This window comes from Spodoptera frugiperda, chromosome 10 (assembly GCF_023101765.2).
Source record: "Spodoptera frugiperda isolate SF20-4 chromosome 10, AGI-APGP_CSIRO_Sfru_2.0, whole genome shotgun sequence".
Taxonomy (NCBI): Eukaryota; Metazoa; Arthropoda; class Insecta; order Lepidoptera; family Noctuidae; genus Spodoptera; species Spodoptera frugiperda.
In genome coordinates this window covers 3,340,015-3,360,282 of record NC_064221.1, presented here as the reverse complement: position 1 = coordinate 3,360,282, position 20,268 = coordinate 3,340,015, and the positions used below count along the sequence as shown (strand labels likewise).

The following is a 20,268-nucleotide window of genomic DNA, read 5'->3' as shown; positions in this document are numbered from 1 at the left end:
TGTGAAAGGATGCCAAGTTCGATAATATTGGAATGCTTCGCCTATAAAAGAAGTGAGATCTAAATAAGTACCAAGTTCCATACACAGACCTCAGTTAAAAATGATATAACAAGTTGGCAAGTTTTCACACACTTTGTTATAAACCTACTAAACGCAATGAGTCAAGTATATAATTTTCTATTAAAACTTGCCAAGTTATATCATTTTTAACTGAGGTCTGTGTATGGAACTTGGTACTTATTTAGATCTCACTTCTTTTATAGGCGAAGCATTCCAATATTATCGAACTTGGCATCCTTTCACATTTATGTTTTGGGTGGGATTTCATTTATTTTTGTAAGGTTTATTTTCTTATTTTACTTTACTTTGACTAAATACAAACCTTCGTAACGAATTTTAGGTCGGTACGACCATTGGAAGATATAGATATTTTTTTTGTTTTAGTTCCTTAGGGGTATGAATTTACACCTTCATTATTTTTAAAACCGACTCACACTTGGCCATTTTCAGATTTTTTCCTTTACCTTGACCTAAAGACCTACCTCCATGCCAAATTTCAAGTCAATACGACTATTGGAAGTGGTCTAGGTTTTTGATGAGTGAGTCAGTCAGTGAGTGTATAGTAAAAATAGCGATTTTCTGACGTCAATATCTCAAGATCTACAATAGGTACATTAATGAAATTTTGTATTTTAGATAAGTAAGTAGATCTCGATAGATACTAGAAATTTCATATGCGTAGATAAAATAGATTTTGAGTTATAGGTGGGTCGAACTTGGCCCGAAATGGTTCGTGTAATATAACCCACGGCCGGTGTGTCGGTTTTTTTGCTCGAACTTGGCGGACACACTGCCGTGTGTCTAGATTACCTTTTTGTTTATTTACCAACTACATACATGATGTGCGATCCAGAATGGTTGGAATCGATTTCAAGAGACTGGGAGTGTCACCAGGAGACGAGGATCAGGCAGGATTCGAGCAACCACATCACAGGAAGATCGTTATATACGCCTGACTGCCCGCAGAGAGCGATTCGTTACCGCTCGCTCCTTACAAAACCGCTTGCGGCGTTAGTGACCAAACCATCAGAAATCGGTTGCATGAAGATCAACAATTCTCTAGGAGGCGCGTAGTACGCATTCCATTGACAAGTGCGCATCGTGCAAACCGATTATCATTCGCAAGGCAGTACCAGCAATGGGACATGAGTGATTGGAGCACGGTATTATTCACAGACGAGTCCAAAGTGAAATTTTTCAGTGATGATCGTCGTATCAGGGTTTGGAGACGAGAAGGTGAGCGATTTTCAGATGCTTGCATCCATGAAAGTACAGATTTGGGGGTCCTAATGTAATGGGGTGGGGGGAATTTCACTTTCTGGTAGAACAGAGCTTGTAATTCTCAATGAAGGCACAGTAACGGCTCAGCGATACATTGAGCAGGTCATAAGACCCTATGTGGTGCCATTCGCACAAAGAATTGGTGCGGAATTCAAATTAATGCACGATAATGCCCGCGCTCATACAGCTAGAGCCACCAGGGAAGCTCTAGACGAAGCTGGTGTACAGGTGTTACCGTGGCCCGCCAACAGTCCGGACCTTAACCCAATTGAGCACATGTGGGACTTGTTGAAAAGAAGCGTTCGGAACACAAATCAGCCTATGCACAACGAAGCACAACTCATTAATGTGCTCAAAACCAGCTGGGAACAAATTCCAGAAGAAACGGTGCCACACCTGGTTGAGAGTATGCCATCCAGACTTCAAGAATGTGTTCAGAAGAGGGGAGGCCATACACGGTATTGACAAAAGTAAAAAAAAAAAACTAAAAAAAAACTTACTTTTTTAAGAAAACCCTTTTTTGTCATGCATAATTTTACGAAAAAATGATTATTTTATTTTCATTGACGTTTGTTTTTTATTCCAAACATTAATTTTAAGTTAATTACATTAAAAATTAATCAATTAATTAAATTCAATAATTTTCCCACCCCCAAACTTAATAACTTAATAAGAATACTAAAAAAACATGGTGGCCCTTATTTTGTTTTGACTAGTATATTGAAAAAAGCTCCAATTTTTTGTTCCAGATAAAAACTTATAGCCATCACAAGTTCCGTAACTTATTAAAACCATTTATATTAGTTAATAGCGATGGTTATATAATAGATGTATTGGGTCCATTCTCTGCAACGACTTCGGACGCGATTATTATGCAGAAAATAATAAACAATGAGCAGCATGTGCTGCATTGTTTACTACGTCGAGAGGATGTCTTCATTTTGGACATGTAGCCTACATGCCACCGACTAAGGATAGAAACGCGACCCAGTTATCAACAGCGCAGACAAATGTCTCTCGTTTAGTAACTGTATGTAGATGGGTTGTGGAGGCGGTGAACGGGAAGTTAAAAAATCGATTTAAACTTTTAAAACAAACGTATTTTAATTGAACATTACCGAACATGTTCATTAATTTCCGTATAGCGGTATCTTTAATTGATGCTCACTATGAAGTTGCTACGGATAATAGACTCGCGCAGGAATTCTTCAAAACTAAAAATTAACAATCACTTGGAAGAAGATAAAATTATTGAAAATTACCCAATAACCAATAACATTGTTTTTGAAAATATCGGGACCAACAACGTTACAACAATAACAAATGAGAATAATATGGCAACGAATCCAGACCTCGTCCCTGAACATAATGAGAAGAACTTAATTGTTACAAAATTAGATTACTTTAATGAACTCCTATCACAAAATAGTGCTCTGTCAAGCGAAAACATACTTTTTCTATTATTTTTAATAAATATATGAATTATTTACAAAGGCATTACAGTTCCAAAATTGTTGTATTTGACGGATATTCAGACAACAGTAAGAACGTAAAAGATATGGAGCAGCAGAGAAGAACTGCTGCACTTTCAAAAACGTATGAAGTCTTTTTCGATGAAACAATGGTTGAACCTGTTACTCAAGAAAAAATCTTATCAAATCGAAATAACAAAGATAAGCTCATTAGTATGTTATTAAGTGAAAAATTACAAGCTGCAAATATTACTACTAAACAAGCCAGAAATGATGCGGATGTTCTTATTGTTGAAACTGCAATTGAACGCCTAGCAGAACTCTACACGCTACAGATGATCGGGTTAGCGAAAACACAGCTCATCTTACACAAAGAGCACTCTCTGAAGCCAATATCGGCATCTCACCATGGCCGGCCATGAGTCCCGACCTTAACCCCATTTGAACATTTGTGGGATCAGCTCAAAAGACAACTGAAAGAAAATTACAGTGATGTGAACAGCCAGCTGGAACTCATAAACGCCCTGAAACTCTGTTGGGAACAAATACCGGAAGAAAACGTGACGCAATTGAATAGCTATCTTTCGTTAGTGTCATCCCTCCGAAGCGTTCTGTTTTTACTTTTACAAAAACTGCTTCCTCTTAAAAGTTTTTAAATATATATTTTTTCTTTAACAATATTAGTTTTTGTAATATTGTTCTTCTTTTAAAACCATTTTTTTTTAAAGTATACGTAAAAATCTGGACTTATTATGGCAAATAATGACAACACAAAATATTTCGGAACATGAAGAAATAAAACGCATTTTTGAAATTTGTCGTCACCAAACGACACTATCGGTCGTTGATTTGTTTGAATCTTTATTTAGTTTTATTTCCTTGTGCAAAGATATTTTAATATGGCTGATAAACAAAATGTAGTTATTGCGTATCCATTGATTCTATGTTTCATATAGTTACGATTAATTATGACAATTACGTAAACAAAAGGCTTTCTTTGTCGCCAATTCGCGCCTAAATTGTAATTTATTTTCAGATAAAGGCTAAGTCGCTTGTTAAGGATAGAATTGTTCTCCTGCTTGATCTGATTTCCAAGCATCAGGTCATAACTACTAGAGCGACTAATGCCACGAACAATAAACTTAAAGAACTGGCTTAGAAATCAATAGCGGAGGAGTTCTGTGCTGTTACGGGTGAAATGCGGACTCCTGAACAGATGCGACTTAAGTGGGAGAATTTAAAGAATCCTGCAAGGCGGCGTGACGTCAAACCGACCATCTTAGCCCCGACTGGAGACTCCGAAGCCACCCGAGGAATCTGCCGGAGGTAGACACACCAGCCTGGAGACTTCAAAGCTCAACACCAGGTACGCCCGAGGGAACTCCTTATCCCTTCCACTTACCCCCCCCCCGAGATTAGGTTCATCTGACTCGGGATTCAAAGGCCCTTCCAGAGACACAAGGAGGCCAGTCATCCCCTACTTTCAACCCCCAACCCCTCACAAGTCCTCCCCCACCCACTTCACCCCCCCTCAACTCCACACGAAACCTCCCCCCCTCGCCCCTCTGGGCTACCTCACCCCCTCGCAACCTAACTTCGTGACCCTTGGAGCTAGGACAGCCGAGTTTGGGCTCATTTGAAAGGGTGAGAAAAGTTCTTTTACTTGGCCCCAACAGAAATCGCAAATTCGGCGCCACCTACGAAGACCAATCCTGTGGCGAACAGGAATCCACTGGACACCACCACCAGCGCGCACACAGAGTTCAGACCATCGAGCTCTGCCAATAGCGGGCTCCTCACTGGACAGCGGAAGCAGATCACCAGCTGAAGCAGAAGTGAGTCCAACAAATTTGCTCAGTATAGATTAAAAAAAAAAACACATATATGTATAGATCTTGTAATTATCGTATTAAGTTAACTAACCATCTCATTCCATACATTTTTTTCTTATTTCTAAATTAAATAACACTCAAAACAATGTCGTCCAATAATGTATCCGCCTCCACCACCCGCAAACCGACCACGGAAACCACCAGCAAGGCGACCAAGTCCCTAAGGGAAAAGGTCCTTGAGACCACCGTGGCGAGATCGGTCGCATCAGAAAAGAAGGCGCGTTCATCGGAGCCGCCAAAGGTAACAAAGGCACCATCAATGATACCCGAGTCGGAAGATCGCAGCAGGATCTCGGAGCTTACAATACAAGATTGGGAACAGTGCGGGATCTCCCCTCCTCGTCAGATCGTCTCGGATGAGGAAAGCTCAGTTGCTTCGTCGGCGGGACAAGTTGCCCGACCCGAAAGGAGAAGCATGCTTTACCGAACTCCGAGAAGAGGCACAGGGGTGGAGATGGACCTTGCCACCCGGGAGGCCAACGGTCTCCTTCAAAAGGGCAAAGACGCACTCGGGATGTCATGGCACTTAAGGCAGAGCTCTCCCTCATGCGGTCGGACCTCACCGACACCAAAAAAGAGGCTAAAGGAATCAGGGAATGGCTGGGCCACGAAACCCTTGAGGCATTCAAGGGAATTAAGGAGGTCAAGGAAGATGTCAAGCAATCGAACCTCAACAACATTAAGGAGCATGAGAAGACCAGGTTGTGCGCAGTGGGCACACCGGGGGATCCCAAATGGGATTCCATGGGCGAAGGCCTATCCAAAATCGAGAGGAACATATCGAACCTCTCGAACCAACTAGACGTGCTCCGGAAGGTTCTTGAACAGATGAAAAACGACGTTATGAGCATAAGAAAGTTTTTTTTTCATTTTGGAAATGAACACTACCAAATAATCAGACCCACTGGATTACTGGTTGCTGTGATTGATACCCCCCCCCCTCCCCCCAAAAAAACAAGTTCAACTTATTATTTTTATGTGGAGGCTGTCCTCCTTCAGATAACGCAGCAAATATGAAGGCTGCTATACGTTTGACCAATTTTGCGCATTTGCCGTGTATCGCTCACTCTCTTAATTTAGTGGTGCGTGCAGGACTCCATGAAAGTGAACTCGAGGCGCTGATAAAAAAAATAAAAGCTATTGTAGAACATTTTCACAAAAGTCCCATAGCTAACAATAAATTGATTGCAATGCAAGACCAGCTGAGACCTAATCAAAAACCCTTAAAGCTCAAAATGGACGTAGTAACAATATGGAATAGTACCCTGGATATGATTGAGAGGATTTATTCACTTCAAGAAACTATAGAAGCGTCTCTTGGGATCCTGCACAATCCAGTAGAAAATCTTACCTAAGGCGAATGGCAGACACTGCCAGAAATAATAAAAATCCTGAAGCCATTCAAACAACTCACTGAAGAAATGTCTTCTGAAAAAAGTGTGACTAAACAATGTCTTCTGAAAAAGTGTGTTTCAATTCAATAGCCGGGTCCACACCGGACGATCCATCGCGCTCCGATCGCGCGCGGCAGCAGCGCGATCCAAAGATGCAGGCAGGCATTTTATTATAAGTAATAATTTCATCATAATATTTAATATACAGGGTGGGCCAAGAATTCGTTAACATTTAAATGTAACTTACCGCGCAAACTAATGCCGCGCGGGGCGCGGGCGCGGGCAATAGCTCGCTTCTTGGAAATTTAGTCGCAATGGATCGCTTCACGGGGCTGCAACGCGTTTACTGCGTGAAACAGTTTTATTTAAACAACTTTTCGCTCATTACTGTGAGACGCTTATTTCGCGTTGAATATCGTTTACACGACTTAAGTCAGTGTCCAAGTGCTCCTTTAATAAAGAAATGGGTGAAGAAGTTCGAAGAGACGGGATCTACAATGTGAAACAAACCGGCGGCCCGCGGACTTCTCGGAGCGAAGAGAACGTGCAGCAAGTTTCCGCTTCTGTTTGACGTGATCCAGGTTTATCGACACGCAAACGGCTGGATTAGGATTATCCCGCACATCATTACGCCGTATTTTGAAATTAGATTTGAAATTACATCCATATAAGATCCAGCTAGTGCAAGAACTAAACCCTAATAATTTAAATTTGCGTAAGTCATATGCCGAAACAATGTTAACTCGATTCAGTAATTTTGACAACATCTTATTCTCTGACGTAGCCCATTTCCATCTAAATGGACATGTAAACAAACAGAATTGCAGGTATTGGAGCTCGCTGCTCGCTGCAATACAATGAGAACATGGGAGGTGTAGACAGGTCTGATCAGAATATTGGTCTGTACAGAACATCAATAAGAGGAAAGAAATGGTACTTCTCATTGATTTGTCACGGTATAGACATGGCTTTACATAATTCGTGGCAAATTTATAAAAACAATAAAGGCGCATACGATTTTCTTCATTTCCGCAGAAGCGTTGCGGTAAGTCTTCTTGAAACTTTGAACGTAGAGCAACCCGAGTCTCTCAGAATTACCGTGAAACCTCACGTTTTGATGGTAAAGACCATATAATTAGATATAGAGAGAACCAACTTCGCTGTTTTATATGTCATAAGAAAGCTAAATTCTATTGCCCCAAATGTGATGTAACATTGCATCCCAAATTTTGCTTTGAAAACTTTCATATTCCTAAATAAAAGCTTGTAAAACTCTAATTTTTGTATTTCTTTTACCATGACTGTTATAGTAGCACATTTTGCTAACGTTCTTTTAAAAGGACACCATTTTCCCGGTTTTCCAAACATGTTATATTTTTTTCATAATTTTTTCCAAGTAATATATTACATTATAATAATAATAAATGAAATTCAATGAGATCCGAGGTATATTGATGTTTCAGGAACAAGTGGGTTAAGACTGAAAAGTAGGGCATGCCAAACATTTTGTGAGCCTCTGGAACCTGATACAGCAGGGGTACAGCTAAAAGATCAAATATATATTACCAAATCCTAAAATTACTGGCAGCAGCCGAAGGCAAGCGTCTTATTCGTTTCACGTTTATTTTGATTTGACATATTTGAATCTACGTTAATTGTTAAAGTTTTTATTTGTAACATATTTAGCTTTTCTCATTAGTCATCAATATTCAAATCTTATTAGATATATTAACAACCTTCTTACCTACTATATGTAGTACTCGATTAAATATTATGAGACAGAAAAACTAATGCTGTGACAACGTAGGTTACGTAGGTTACGTTAAAACTTTAGATATTTGTTTAGTTTTTGTGTTTACACAAGGTTCGTTTAAGATACGAATAATTTGATAATTATTTTAATCGTTTACCAAAACCTACTAAGAATTTATTCATTTTAAAATAACATTGTTGAGACTGAGATTATTCAATGTTGAATAACTTGTGAAACTTGCGATAAAGGTTTAGATATTTATTTATTTATTCCTTGTTATTTACTTATTAAGTTTATGATTAAAATAAGAGTAATTGATAATTATATTAATAAATCACCAAAAACTAAAAAAAAAATTTGATTATTTTTGAATTGAGAATATTTAGTGATTTTAGTCTCTACATATTTGAAAAAGTAATTACTCTTACAATGACAATGTTGAGACTGAACTGTGCCATTATAAAGTTACCCAATAATTAATGTTAAGTCAACTGTTAAGTGTGCTAAACAATAAAAGACTCTTTGTTCACGCATCAACCGCGTGACCATGTAGGAGAACGACGGCGGCGGCTGAGGTGCGGGCGCGGTGTAAGCCAGCCGGCGCGCGGCGAGTGGAGGCGGCGAACTTCACTTCGCAATCGGTCGACACGAACGACTCGCGTCCACGAAAATAATGTTTTTTTTGCCTACTACTTATTGTACTTAACTTGTTTGAAGATTACACAGTAATTAACTGAAAATACAGTCCACTCATTACTTACAAAACAACCTGAGCTCCCGAACACTCTTATTAACTAACGAAATATTAAATAGCATTCCTAGTTTGAATAATGCGGTTAAAAATCTTAGCCTTGCGTTGAGCATATTTCTTGTTAAGCTTAGGACAGGAGACAGCAATCAAAGACTGGCAACTCTTTTTCAATTGCCACAATCTACATTAGAAAATAAATTAAGATTGTTAAAGAATGTTTAAAAGAACATTTTGTACCAATGCATTTAGGTCTTACTCATACTAATGTACAAAATGTGGCCTCACGTAACAGGACTATTCCTGAAGGTCTGAAGTAGTATATGTACTTAGTAATAAGCAACATTGTAACCTTAAGTTAGTCTATAATAAACGCTTGTCTAAGGGTCGGTTCATATCTGACGGAACATGCGTCGCGTATTATCGGTCGCGTAACGCCAGAACAGACAAATGTATAGAAAAACACTCGACCGTTCACACTCAACCGATGATACGTCGTGCGTCGAGCGTACAGCGTCTATTCCGTTTCCGTCAACGCATTATCGGTCGACGTAAGAGCGGCAACGTCGCGCGCGCCACGCGCTACGTGTATTTTGATTGATGCATTCAGACTAGGCGTAACATCAGCAGAGATCGTTTGTGTACAGGCCGTTCCAAGTTTTTTTGAAAATGTTTGATACAGAACGATTTATCACGGAAGTGCAAAATAGAATATGTCTATGGAACATAAAAGAAAAATCTTATAGCGACCGACAAGCTAAGAGACGGGCTTGGGAGGAAATTGGAGAAATATTAATAGTTGAGTGGGAGACATATGATACAAAAAAGAAAAATGAATCACGTAAGTTAATGTTTACTAGTGTTCGCCTAGTGGTCGAAATTCGACCATATACGATTTAATTTACAATATCACTTAACATACGTTGAAGGATAATTTTTATTTAACTCAAACTCAAACAAACTCTTTTATACAACTCTATTCATATATGACGTGAGAATATCATCGCAATGTCTATTGATTTTGACGTTTTGTCAAATACGATCAGATACTATGCATGTGTGTGTAATGTTTTATTTATTGATTTAATGTACTTTATAAGCATTATTTTTGAAAAATATTAGCGGGGTGCACTTCTCCTACACATAAACTATAAGTGTACCAAATTTTATGCTCCTACGTCCGCGCAATTTTCGTAAAAAGCGGTCCAAAGTTTTTACATCACGTATTAATATATAGATTATTAGTATTCTTATATACAGGGTTAAAGGGTAAGTCGACCTAAATCCTTTAAGACGTGATAGTTTACATCATTCCTGACTGATTTGACCATGGGACCCCTTATCCCAAACTTAACCGTTTTCAAATTATCGGCATTTTAACATTTTTGATAAAATTTCCCATTTTTTTGGCTATTTCTCCCTTGTTTTGTCTTTGGTGGCTAAATTTTGTTTTGTTTTTGCTTTTTTGTGTAGTAGATTAGTTGCTTTATTATTTAGAAAACTAAAACTGTAAATAACTGTACCAACTGAGTCGTAGCAGACGATCGAATGTTAAAAAAAGTAAATAAATTTGTGATAAGTTGTTTTTCTTTGTAAGATATTTAAAAAAAAGTCTATGACAACTGTTCTGCAAATGTGCGTTAAAATATCTACAATTCTTCAGCTTTCTGATAAGGTATAACATGATAGGGAATAATTTGAATTCTTTGCCAAAACATCGATGAAGTACTACAAAGTAGTAATAAGAATATCGATATTTAAGCTTCAAATTTAACTTGAGTCAAATAACAAAATAAAACAAACTGGTTCACTTCACTTCAGAAGGAGTGTCAGGGAGTGGCTTTTTTTGAGTGGAGAAAATCATCCAATGACTTCTCCCACCTTGGGCGAGGCGAGAGGGAGTGTCAGACTCTTACTGACTAAAAACCACCCTGTTCCTTCTCCTGCTTTTCGAGCCGGAGCCCCGGTAAACCCGCTAGGTAGTCCGCAGCTCCGGATCAGGCATCAGCCCTACTGGGCTCCATCTGTGGTGGTCTGATGGTCTGATGACGCTACGCGTCGCACGCACAGGTCTGGTTCTGTTCGGGCGGTGAGCTACCCTTGCTCGCCGTCCGCAGGCCCGCACTGGACACTAATTATCCCAATAAGTGGATCGGGAGAGGCGGACCTGTACATACCGTGGCCAGCTAGAAGTTCAGACCTGACCCCTATGGATTTTTATGTGTGCGCCTCAAAGAGCCATCAGACCACCACAGATGAGGCCCAGTAGGGCTGATGCCTGATCCGGAGCTGCGGACTACCTAGCGGGTTTACCGGGGCTCCGGCTCGAAAAGCAGGAGAAGGAACAGGGTGGTTTTTAGTCAGTAAGAGTCTGACACTCCCTCTCGCCTCGCCCAAGGTGGGAGAAGACATTGGATGATTTTCTCCACTCAAAAAAAGCCACCCCCTGACACTCCTTCTGAAGTGAAGTGAACCAGTTTGTTTTATTTTGTTATCTGACTCAAGTTAAATTTGAAGCTTAAATATCGATATTCTTATTACTACCTTGTAGTACTTCATCGATGTTTTGGCAAAGAATTCAAATTATTCCCTATCATGTTATACCTTATCAGAAAGTTGAAGAATTGTAGATATTTTAACGCACATTTGCAGAACAGTTGTCATAGACTTTTTTTAAATATCTTACAAAGAAAAACAACTTATCACAAATTTATTTACTTTTTTTAACATTCGATCGTCTGCTACGACTCAGTTGGTACAGTTATTTACAGTTTTAGTTTTCTAAATAATAAAGCAACTAATCTACTACACAAAAAAGCAAAAACAAAACAAAATTTAGCCACCAAAGACAAAACAAGGGAGAAATAGCCAAAAAAATGGGAAATTTTATCAAAAAAGTTAAAATGCCGATAATTTGAAAACGGTTAAGTTTGGGATATGGGGTCCCATGGTCAAATCAGTCAGGAATGATGTAAACTATCACGTCTTAAAGGATTTAGGTCGACTTACCCTTTAACCCTGTATATTGGTCTTGGTACTGCAATATTCCTTCGTTACAAAAATATTGTTTAAAAAAATCCCTATTATCGGTGGCAGTCGTTATTCTAGTTGATGTTGCTGTGGGTAAAGTCTGTAAGTGGCATATTTGAATTTCATTAAGATAGCTGTCTCTTCGTCGAAGAACAAAATTATGAAGTATACAAGCAGCCTTCACTATCTCCATAGCGAAATCGGGTTCGGTAAGAATGGCAGTGTGAAGTACTCTCCACTTATTGCACAATAATCCAAATGAACACTCAACACATCTACGCGCTCGACTGAGTCTATAATTAAAAATTCGTTTTTCTCTATCAATATTGCCACTAGGATACGGCCGCATTATATTTTTCTGTAAAGGAAACGCTTCATCTCCAACTAATACAAATGGTTTTGGGGGTCCATTAGAATTTGGTAAAGTTTTGTTTCCCGGAATATTGAAGTCATTTTCTAAAAGTTTTTTACCCATAATTGATTGTTTAAAAACGTTGCTATCAGCTTCTTTGCCATAAGCACCAACGTCAATGGCTACAAAATAGTAATTTGCATCTGAAATAGCCATAAGGACAATAGAAAAGAATTTTTTATAGTTAAAATACTGGGAACCACTAAGATTCGGAGCTCTTATGCGAATATGTTTCCCATCTACTGCTCCAACACAGTTTGGGAAATTTGTTTTTTCATAAAATTGATCAGCTATATTTAACCACATTTCTTCATTCGGGCAAGGCATTTCTGTTTCTCGCAGCATCATCCATATCACTTTGCAACATTCTTTAATTATTCCGGATATTGTAGATACTCCCGTCAGGAAGTCCAGGGATAATGTTTTAAAACTCATTCCAGTTGATAAATATCTGAAAATAAATTAAACTTAATTAATCATTAACTAATCTATAACCTACTAAATTAAATAATTATTCCGTTTTTTAATAATCATGTACCATTTCTATTTCAGTTATTGACCTCCAGAAAAAATGGAAACATCTCCGTGACTAATATGTTAGAGAGAAAAAAAAAGAGAACAATGTTCGCAGTGGAAGTTCTGCTGCTGCAAAGAAGAGGAAAACGCCATACGTAGAAATGCTTCGTTTCTTAGATGTGTTAAGAGAAATGCGCCCTACAACTAGTAATATAGAAGCTGAATTTTATGAAACAAGTGGTGAAGAGAACCAACTACAAGAGACTGGAAGCGAATCGTCAAATTTCAGTTCCAAGCGTGCCAGTCGCAAAGACCAGAGTATGACAATGTTTCAGAGGTCATTAATTAACAGTATGGAGAAATCTTCACAAGATGATAGTGATTCAGATAAACAGTTTTTGCTGTCGTTACTTCCACAGATGAAAAAAATGTCTGAAGCACAAAATTTTGACTTCCGTTTAGATATTATGAATTTGGTAAAAAAATATAGATTTGCTACAACAAGTACAGTGCAACAATGTAACATCCAGTCCGATCAAGGTAATTACGAACAAGGTCGTCTGTCATTGCCGCAGACTTCTCAGTTTGAACACACCGGTTACTATACAACTGACTACTATACGGACTCACCACAATCAGCGACCTCGCAGGTTTCAATTGAAGAAGATATTGAAGCATTAATGCAGAGTTAATCCGTTACGTTTATTTAAAAATTGGTTGATTTTGGATTTTTGTATCATTTTAATATACATGTCAATAATATTAAAATACTAATGTCAAGAACAAAAGCAGTTATTATTATACAACTTACCTGTATCTACATATAATATCTTACCTCAATGTAATAGTCAGTCTTTCTTCAGGAGTAATGGCACATCGAAATTTCGTATCATATTTAGTTATAAAACATTTCACAATCGTAAGGAGTTCATCAAAAGATTCTATGGACATGCGGTAATACTGAATAAATTTTGTAGGATAGTTTCTTAACGTTGCATATAGACAATTAAATTGGCCACTTGATATTCTTTTAGTATTTAAAGGATGCACCCAATATCGACGTTTCCTTTTTCGGTCTTGTTCTAAAGCCTCCCAAATAGCAATTATTTCGATAGGCTTCATTTTAAAATTCAATATCACACAACACAACCACTCTGTAGATGCTTAACGTAGAAACTGACTAGACGCTCGACGCATTTTCCGTTTGATATGAACCGACCCATTCGACCGAATAGACGCGACCGATGATACGCTCGACGCATCATCCGTCAGATATGAACCGACCCTTATTGACGGTCCGTTATCCGGTGAAAAAAACGGACGTCTACAAGCGCTCTTAAGTTTCTTACTGCGTAACAAAAGCTCTTTTAGGCATTTTCATGCTGATGTCGTTACATCCGCTACAGGAAGAGACGCAATATTGGTCTACCAACCAGATGTAACATGTTCAGTTTATAGTGGATGTCATGCCACTGAAAAGATACAAAAAAATTATGGAGTGTCTTCACTTCAATGAAAATACCAAAGCGCCAAGCCGAGAAGAACCGCTCCGTTCCCGCCACATTACATACGAAACCTGTAAGTGTTCTAACAATTAGATTTGACCCAAAAATCATTGTCGATGTACAACGAACACAAAAAGACGGCAATAAGGTCCTCATAAAATGCCCTCTTGCTATTGCGCAGTACACCAAGAGAATGGGCGGGGTTGATCAATTTGATCAGTTTCGTTCTCATTATAAATTAGGACGTCGTTCCAATCCAATAAATGGTGGATGCGTTTATTCTACTTTCTAGTAGAATCTGTTTCAATTAATGCATGTAGAGTCATGTGGAGTAACCGTACGCAGCGTGTAACTATAATTTTTTTGATACCCGCTAAGAAAGATGAAAATGATTATAAATATGAAAATATAAAGATGAAAATGATAAAAATGATTCTGGATACCCGCTAAGAAAGACTATGATGACATCTATATTGGATGCTGCAACTGACACACCTGAAGCATATTACACCGATTTACATGTTCATGCAAGAAATATAGTGGAACGTACGATTGGGCTTCTCAAGGCACGTTTTCGTTACTTACTTGTTCACAGAGTACTGCACTATGCACCAGATGTAGCAGGGCGTATAGTAAATGCTTGGGTTATATTACACAACATATGCAATAGTGCTAATAGACCTGTGCCACAACTAAGCAATGAAGATATGATTCAAGAGAACCAATCACAACAGCAGGACCACGATGGAAGAGAACAGCCACGCGGTAATAATCTTGCTTTGCAGCTGGGCCATATTACGCGAAGTTCTCTCGTCCAGCGGCTCTGGGAAACGCGTCACCTAAGATCCTAAAAAAATATATATGGTTATATATCCATCAAGGCGTTTAGGCTGCAGAGCGTGCCAAATATTTGTATATTTTTGACAATTAAATAATTAACTATTTTTGTAGATTCAAACAAAAACACCTACATTAAATATTTATTTCACAAAAACATTCATCTAAATCGTGTTTTAATTAACCCATATATAGGGTATAGGGTCGATAACGACCAAAATTATGACGCAACTTTAAAATGCATAGTAACCGCGAACTGTTCATTGAATTTTAATTATAACGCCATCTATGAATTCTTTAACGTACAATTATGATGCATGGTACAGTTTTATTGAAAGTTGACAACTTTTTCTTATGACAATTAGGCGTGCAAGTTTATACATGTTCATTTCTGGAAAAATTTCGCGACTGATCGGATGAAAATGTAAGTATTTTGTGTAATTTATATTGTTTTACCATAATAATTGTTTTTATTGGAAATCTAATGAGTATTTTATAGATATAGTTATTGTTTTTACGTGAACGATTTATTTGACTATCTACAATCAGTTGATATCTTTTCTTGGGTCGGTAACGACCCCGTGGGCACATATCGTGTTTTATATTGTATTGTTTTGATTTCAGGTCTCGTCACGTACTCTCGACACATGAAATAGCCGATGCCCTGGAGGATTTCGATGACGATGAAGATCTTCAGGGCCTTGATATTTATATCGATCCGCCTTGTGATGGTACCATGTCGGATGGCGATTCAGGTGAAGAAGATTGTGATAGCATAAATCGATTGAACCGTCATCAATTACTTGCTCCGGCGGAGATGGTGTTACGACAACGTGAAGAACATGATGAAGAAAACAGAACTATCGATGAGGTATTAGTCAGTCCTAGTACTAGTTCTCAATACCTAGAAACCCTTACACCGGCAGCAGGACCCAGCTCAAACAGGTCACGACGTTCTCGTCATGTTGAAACCCGGGCTGATGGAACTTCTTCAGAACGTAGTCAGCAACGGCAGCGCATCGTCAGGCCCCGCAAATGGGTAAAGCGAGACCTTCGTTACCAACAATGTGAGTGGTCACCTCCACTGCCACGAGCTGTTCTCACACTTACCAAAGAAAGTGAACCAATAGAATTCTTTTTTAGTGAAGATGTTATAAGGTATATAGTCAGACACACCGTAATGTACGCTGTTGAAAAGCACAATTATAATTTTTGTTTATCAGGGTATGAGTTGAGCTGTTTCATAGGTATATTGCTCCTTAGCGGTTACGCGCCTTTACCGAGACGACGTATGTATTGGGAAACCAACGAGGATACCCACAATGTTTTAGTTGTGAAATCGATGCGGCGAAATCGATTTGAAGAAATATTTAGGTATTTTCACGTTGCAGACAATGGTAACCTACGTGCAGGTGATAAAATGGCCAAAATTCGGCCATTGTTCAACATCATGAACAAAAAGTTTCTAATGTATGCTCCCATCGAAAAAAACTTGAGTATCGATGAATCAATGATACCATACTACGGGCGTCATGGCTGTAAGCAGCACATTCACGGCAAACCAATCCGTTTCGGCTTCAAAGCATGGGTAGCTGCGACTCGCTTAGGATACTGCTTACAAGCTGATTTATACGAAGGAAGATCTGAAGCGCGAGAAACAGGCCTAGGCGAACATGTTGTTACCAAATTGATGAATACGGTGAAGACCGAATACCCTGAAACACTATTTTCTGTGTATTGTGACAACTTTTTTACCGCTCCTAGTTTACTTAGCTCTTTGCAAGAAAACAATGTGAAAATAACTGGAACTGCTCGCCAAAATAGGATAGACAAGTGTCCACTGATAGATGCTAAGTCTTGCAAAAAGCAGCCTAGAGGATTTTATGATTATAGGTTGGACACAAATGACAACATCTGTGCTGTACGATGGAATGACAACAGCGTGGTGACATTGTTGTCTAATGAATTTGGAGTGCACCCTGTTCAAAAAGCACGTCGATATTCAGTTGCTGCTAAACAGAAAATTGATATGGGTTTAAAGAGTTTTTATTTCTCATAAGAACATATACAATGTGATAGGGGCGAGACTTCTAACCCGTTAAGGCTGAGTTCTACACCTAATTTAATCGACAAAAGTCGGGGGTCGAAGTGGTCGAATCCTCTCCCCCTAAAAGTTATGGCTATTTTAATATTTTTTTTACTTTTTTTAATATCAAAGGTTGTATGCGTCGTAGAAACAAAAAAAAACGACAAACGGTACCTAATAACCTTGGCTAACTAATTCATTACTTTTTTCATATGTAAGATAATGTTTTGGTGAGAAAAAAATCATTTGTGAATTATTTTTACCGAAAAAATCACTATTTTTCAATATTTTCAATTAGGGGTTCAACCCCCATATTATTATTTTTGTCGATAAAATTAGATGTAGTACTCAGCCTTAACGGGTTAGAAGTCCCACGCCTATCACATTGTATACATTGTTCACTTAAAATGAGATACATAGTGTTCCTTATTTTCTATAACAAAATAATATGACAATATCCTCTAGTGCGGTAAGAAGTTACATTCGTTTTGTTTTAATGAGATTGAGATTTACAATGTTTGAACATGTTCTTTAAGTTTAATTTTGAATGCTTTAATGTTATCGCAGTTTTTTATGTCGTCCGGTAATCTATTGAACAGCTGTGCTCCCTCAAACAAAAGCGTTTTTTTTCCATAATTTGTTCGTGCCGTCTTTAGTTCTAGTTTGTATTTGTTTCTTAAGTTGTGTGTGATTTTTTTCTATGTAACTGTATGTTTGATTGAATGGCATGACTGGTGATGTTTTTTATGAGAACACATGTGCTATATGTGTATAGTTGTGTTAGATTGAGTAATTTAGATTTCTCATACAGTGTTTTTGTTGGTGTAGAATATTTATAATGGAATAGGGTTTTAATGAGCTTGTTTTGGGTTCTTTGTAGTGGGTTTAGGTTAGTCTTAGCAGCTGATCCCCAGATCTCAATTAGGTATTCCAGATGTGATTTGACTAATGAGTTGTATATGATATAGCGTATCTTTTTCGGAATACAACCTGCAGCTTTGTGTATAGCACCCAGTACTGATGCCACTTTTGTTTTGACATGATCGATGTGATTTTTCCAGGTGAGTTTATCATCTACCCACAGACCAAGATATTTTTCGTAGTTAGAGCGTTTTATTACGTCATTGTTGATTGTGAGAGGTAAGTGTTCGGGTATCGGTTTATTTTTTGCGGCAAATATCATAAATGAAGTTTTTGTTGTGTTTATTGTCAATAGGTTATATTTTAGCCATTCGCTGAGTAAGTCCAGGTCTTTCTGTGCTTTACTTATAATGTTGTGAATGGACTTATCGAAGTAGAAAATACATGTGTCATCCGCATACAATGTTAGGTGTCCTGACAGTCCTATTTGGTTAATATTGTTAATATATATTAAAAATAATAGCGGACTTAAAATTGATCCTTGAGGACAGCCGAATGGCACGTGTTTAACTGAACTTGTGTAATTACCTATTTTCACGGCTTGTTTTCTATTTTCTAAATAAGATGAGAGCATTTTGAGGGCCCTGTCTATGACACCTATGTTATTTAATTTCTGTAACAGCTTGTGATGGCTTATATTGATCAGCCAAATGTTGTTCAGCAATACAACCGATTTATGGGTGGAGTAGACAGACTTGATGCTAATGTGGGCGTTTACCGGATTGCCATCAGAGGAAAAAAATGGTATATGCCCATTTTGATGTGGTTGATAGACGTCGCTGTCAATAATGCTGCTTTACTCGCTAGATCATACGGGGCAAACGTAGATACTTTAGAATTTCGTCGGTCTATTGCAAGAACATTACTCCTGAAATATGGGAATATAAGATCTCAACCTGGGCCACGTCCGCAAGTGAGAACAAATGTACCGGTTTCTGTTAGAAAACATTCAGCTGATCATATTATTCTGACTGACCAGGTCAGAAAACGATGTGCGTTATGTAAAAATAAAACAATCAAAATGTGTCGCAAATGTAACGTCAATTTGCATGATAAGTGTTTTGCAGAATTTCATTCCTAATGTCCCCACCATTTCTTTTTATTAGTTAGTCATGTGTTTTTATAACTGTGTGTTTTATTATTTGTTCCTAATAAAGACTGATTAACATTATTATAACGCATTTTTATTTGGTTGGTACTGATTTCATACTATTGAACGAGTATATGTGCCCATAGGGTCGTTTATGACCCGCTGAAAAAAATGAACTTCTCGAACTGAAAACGAAAATCTACTAGTACTAGCCTTATATGTGATCATTCATACATAACATACATAAATATTATAAAAATCGGTGTTAAAAAAAGTTCTGAGCATATATGGGTTAAACATTTGAACTTAAATTTAACTTTCGGAACAAAAAAATATGTGTGAGACAGTGCTTCACAATTTACGACCATTAACATAGCGTTGTCTCTTTCTAGGGTTGGAGCAGGGAATAGACAAACTTTTATATTTCATTCGTTCTTTCACATCACTTAGCAGGAATCCATTTTCATTGCAAATTGACGATCAGCGTACGAATCAAAGTAATAATACTGTATGTTTGATGTAAAACTTCCTTATAATAAGAATGTTTTCGTAAAGATGGTAGTAAGCCCCGAGATTTATCCCCACCTAACTTCTATTTATGGGGTTATACATATAAAGAGTCGAGTCTACATCAGTAAACCATGTACATTACGTCAATTAAAAGAAAAAATCACACAATCAGGGGAGCGGCAATATAGCATAGGTAAATTATTTTAGTCGTTGGTTTATTGGTCGATTAAAAATGGGTCTATCCCGGGAAATTAAAAATAATAGAACCAAAAGTTTGAGAACAACTGCCTTAAGCAGAGTTAAATTTTTGAATCACAAATAAGTCCTGAAAATCTCGAAGTTTTTTACCGCAACGGACATGCACGTTGGAAAGGTGACAAATCCTCAGAAGGATTATTCAATGTTTGGAGGCAAATATATTTTTAAAATGATTTACTTTCAGATCGATTTAATAACAATAATTCTTCGACTTTGACAAAATTGTGTGCTCAAAAAACGTCTGCGACAATCAACGAACTGCCATCACCTGGAGATGATATTGGAAACTTCACAGGACTTCAACCCATACGAGCTCACTGACTGATAATGAAAGCCATACAGGCAAGATAGAAATGTATGAAAATGTTGATGGGATCCTGATGAAAATCACGGATGTGGAAATCCCAATTAACCCATGGAGTGTCATATGCACACACGGTGGTGCGTAAGAGATTTGGACCCGACGTGCCTTATGCACCAACGTTGGAACATAAGCGGTATGG

General features: G+C 37.9%; 2 protein-coding genes across 2 annotated transcripts; both read left to right on the top strand.

The window, feature by feature from the left end:
* Positions 1 to 5,670: 5,670 nt before the first annotated feature.
* Positions 5,671 to 19,294, top strand: LOC126911139 (uncharacterized). Its single transcript, XM_050696428.1, has 2 exons — positions 5,671 to 9,497; positions 12,639 to 19,294. The coding sequence occupies exons 1-2, from the start codon at positions 9,270 to 9,272 to the stop codon at positions 13,248 to 13,250; spliced, it is 840 nt and encodes a 279-aa protein (XP_050552385.1). The 5' UTR covers positions 5,671 to 9,269; the 3' UTR covers positions 13,251 to 19,294.
* Positions 15,119 to 19,294, top strand: LOC126911116 (piggyBac transposable element-derived protein 3-like). Its single transcript, XM_050696309.1, has 2 exons — positions 15,119 to 15,324; positions 15,525 to 19,294. Exons 1-2 carry the CDS (start codon positions 15,317 to 15,319, stop codon positions 16,957 to 16,959), a joined length of 1,443 nt encoding a protein of 480 aa, XP_050552266.1. The 5' UTR covers positions 15,119 to 15,316; the 3' UTR covers positions 16,960 to 19,294.
* Positions 19,295 to 20,268: the final 974 nt, after the last annotated feature.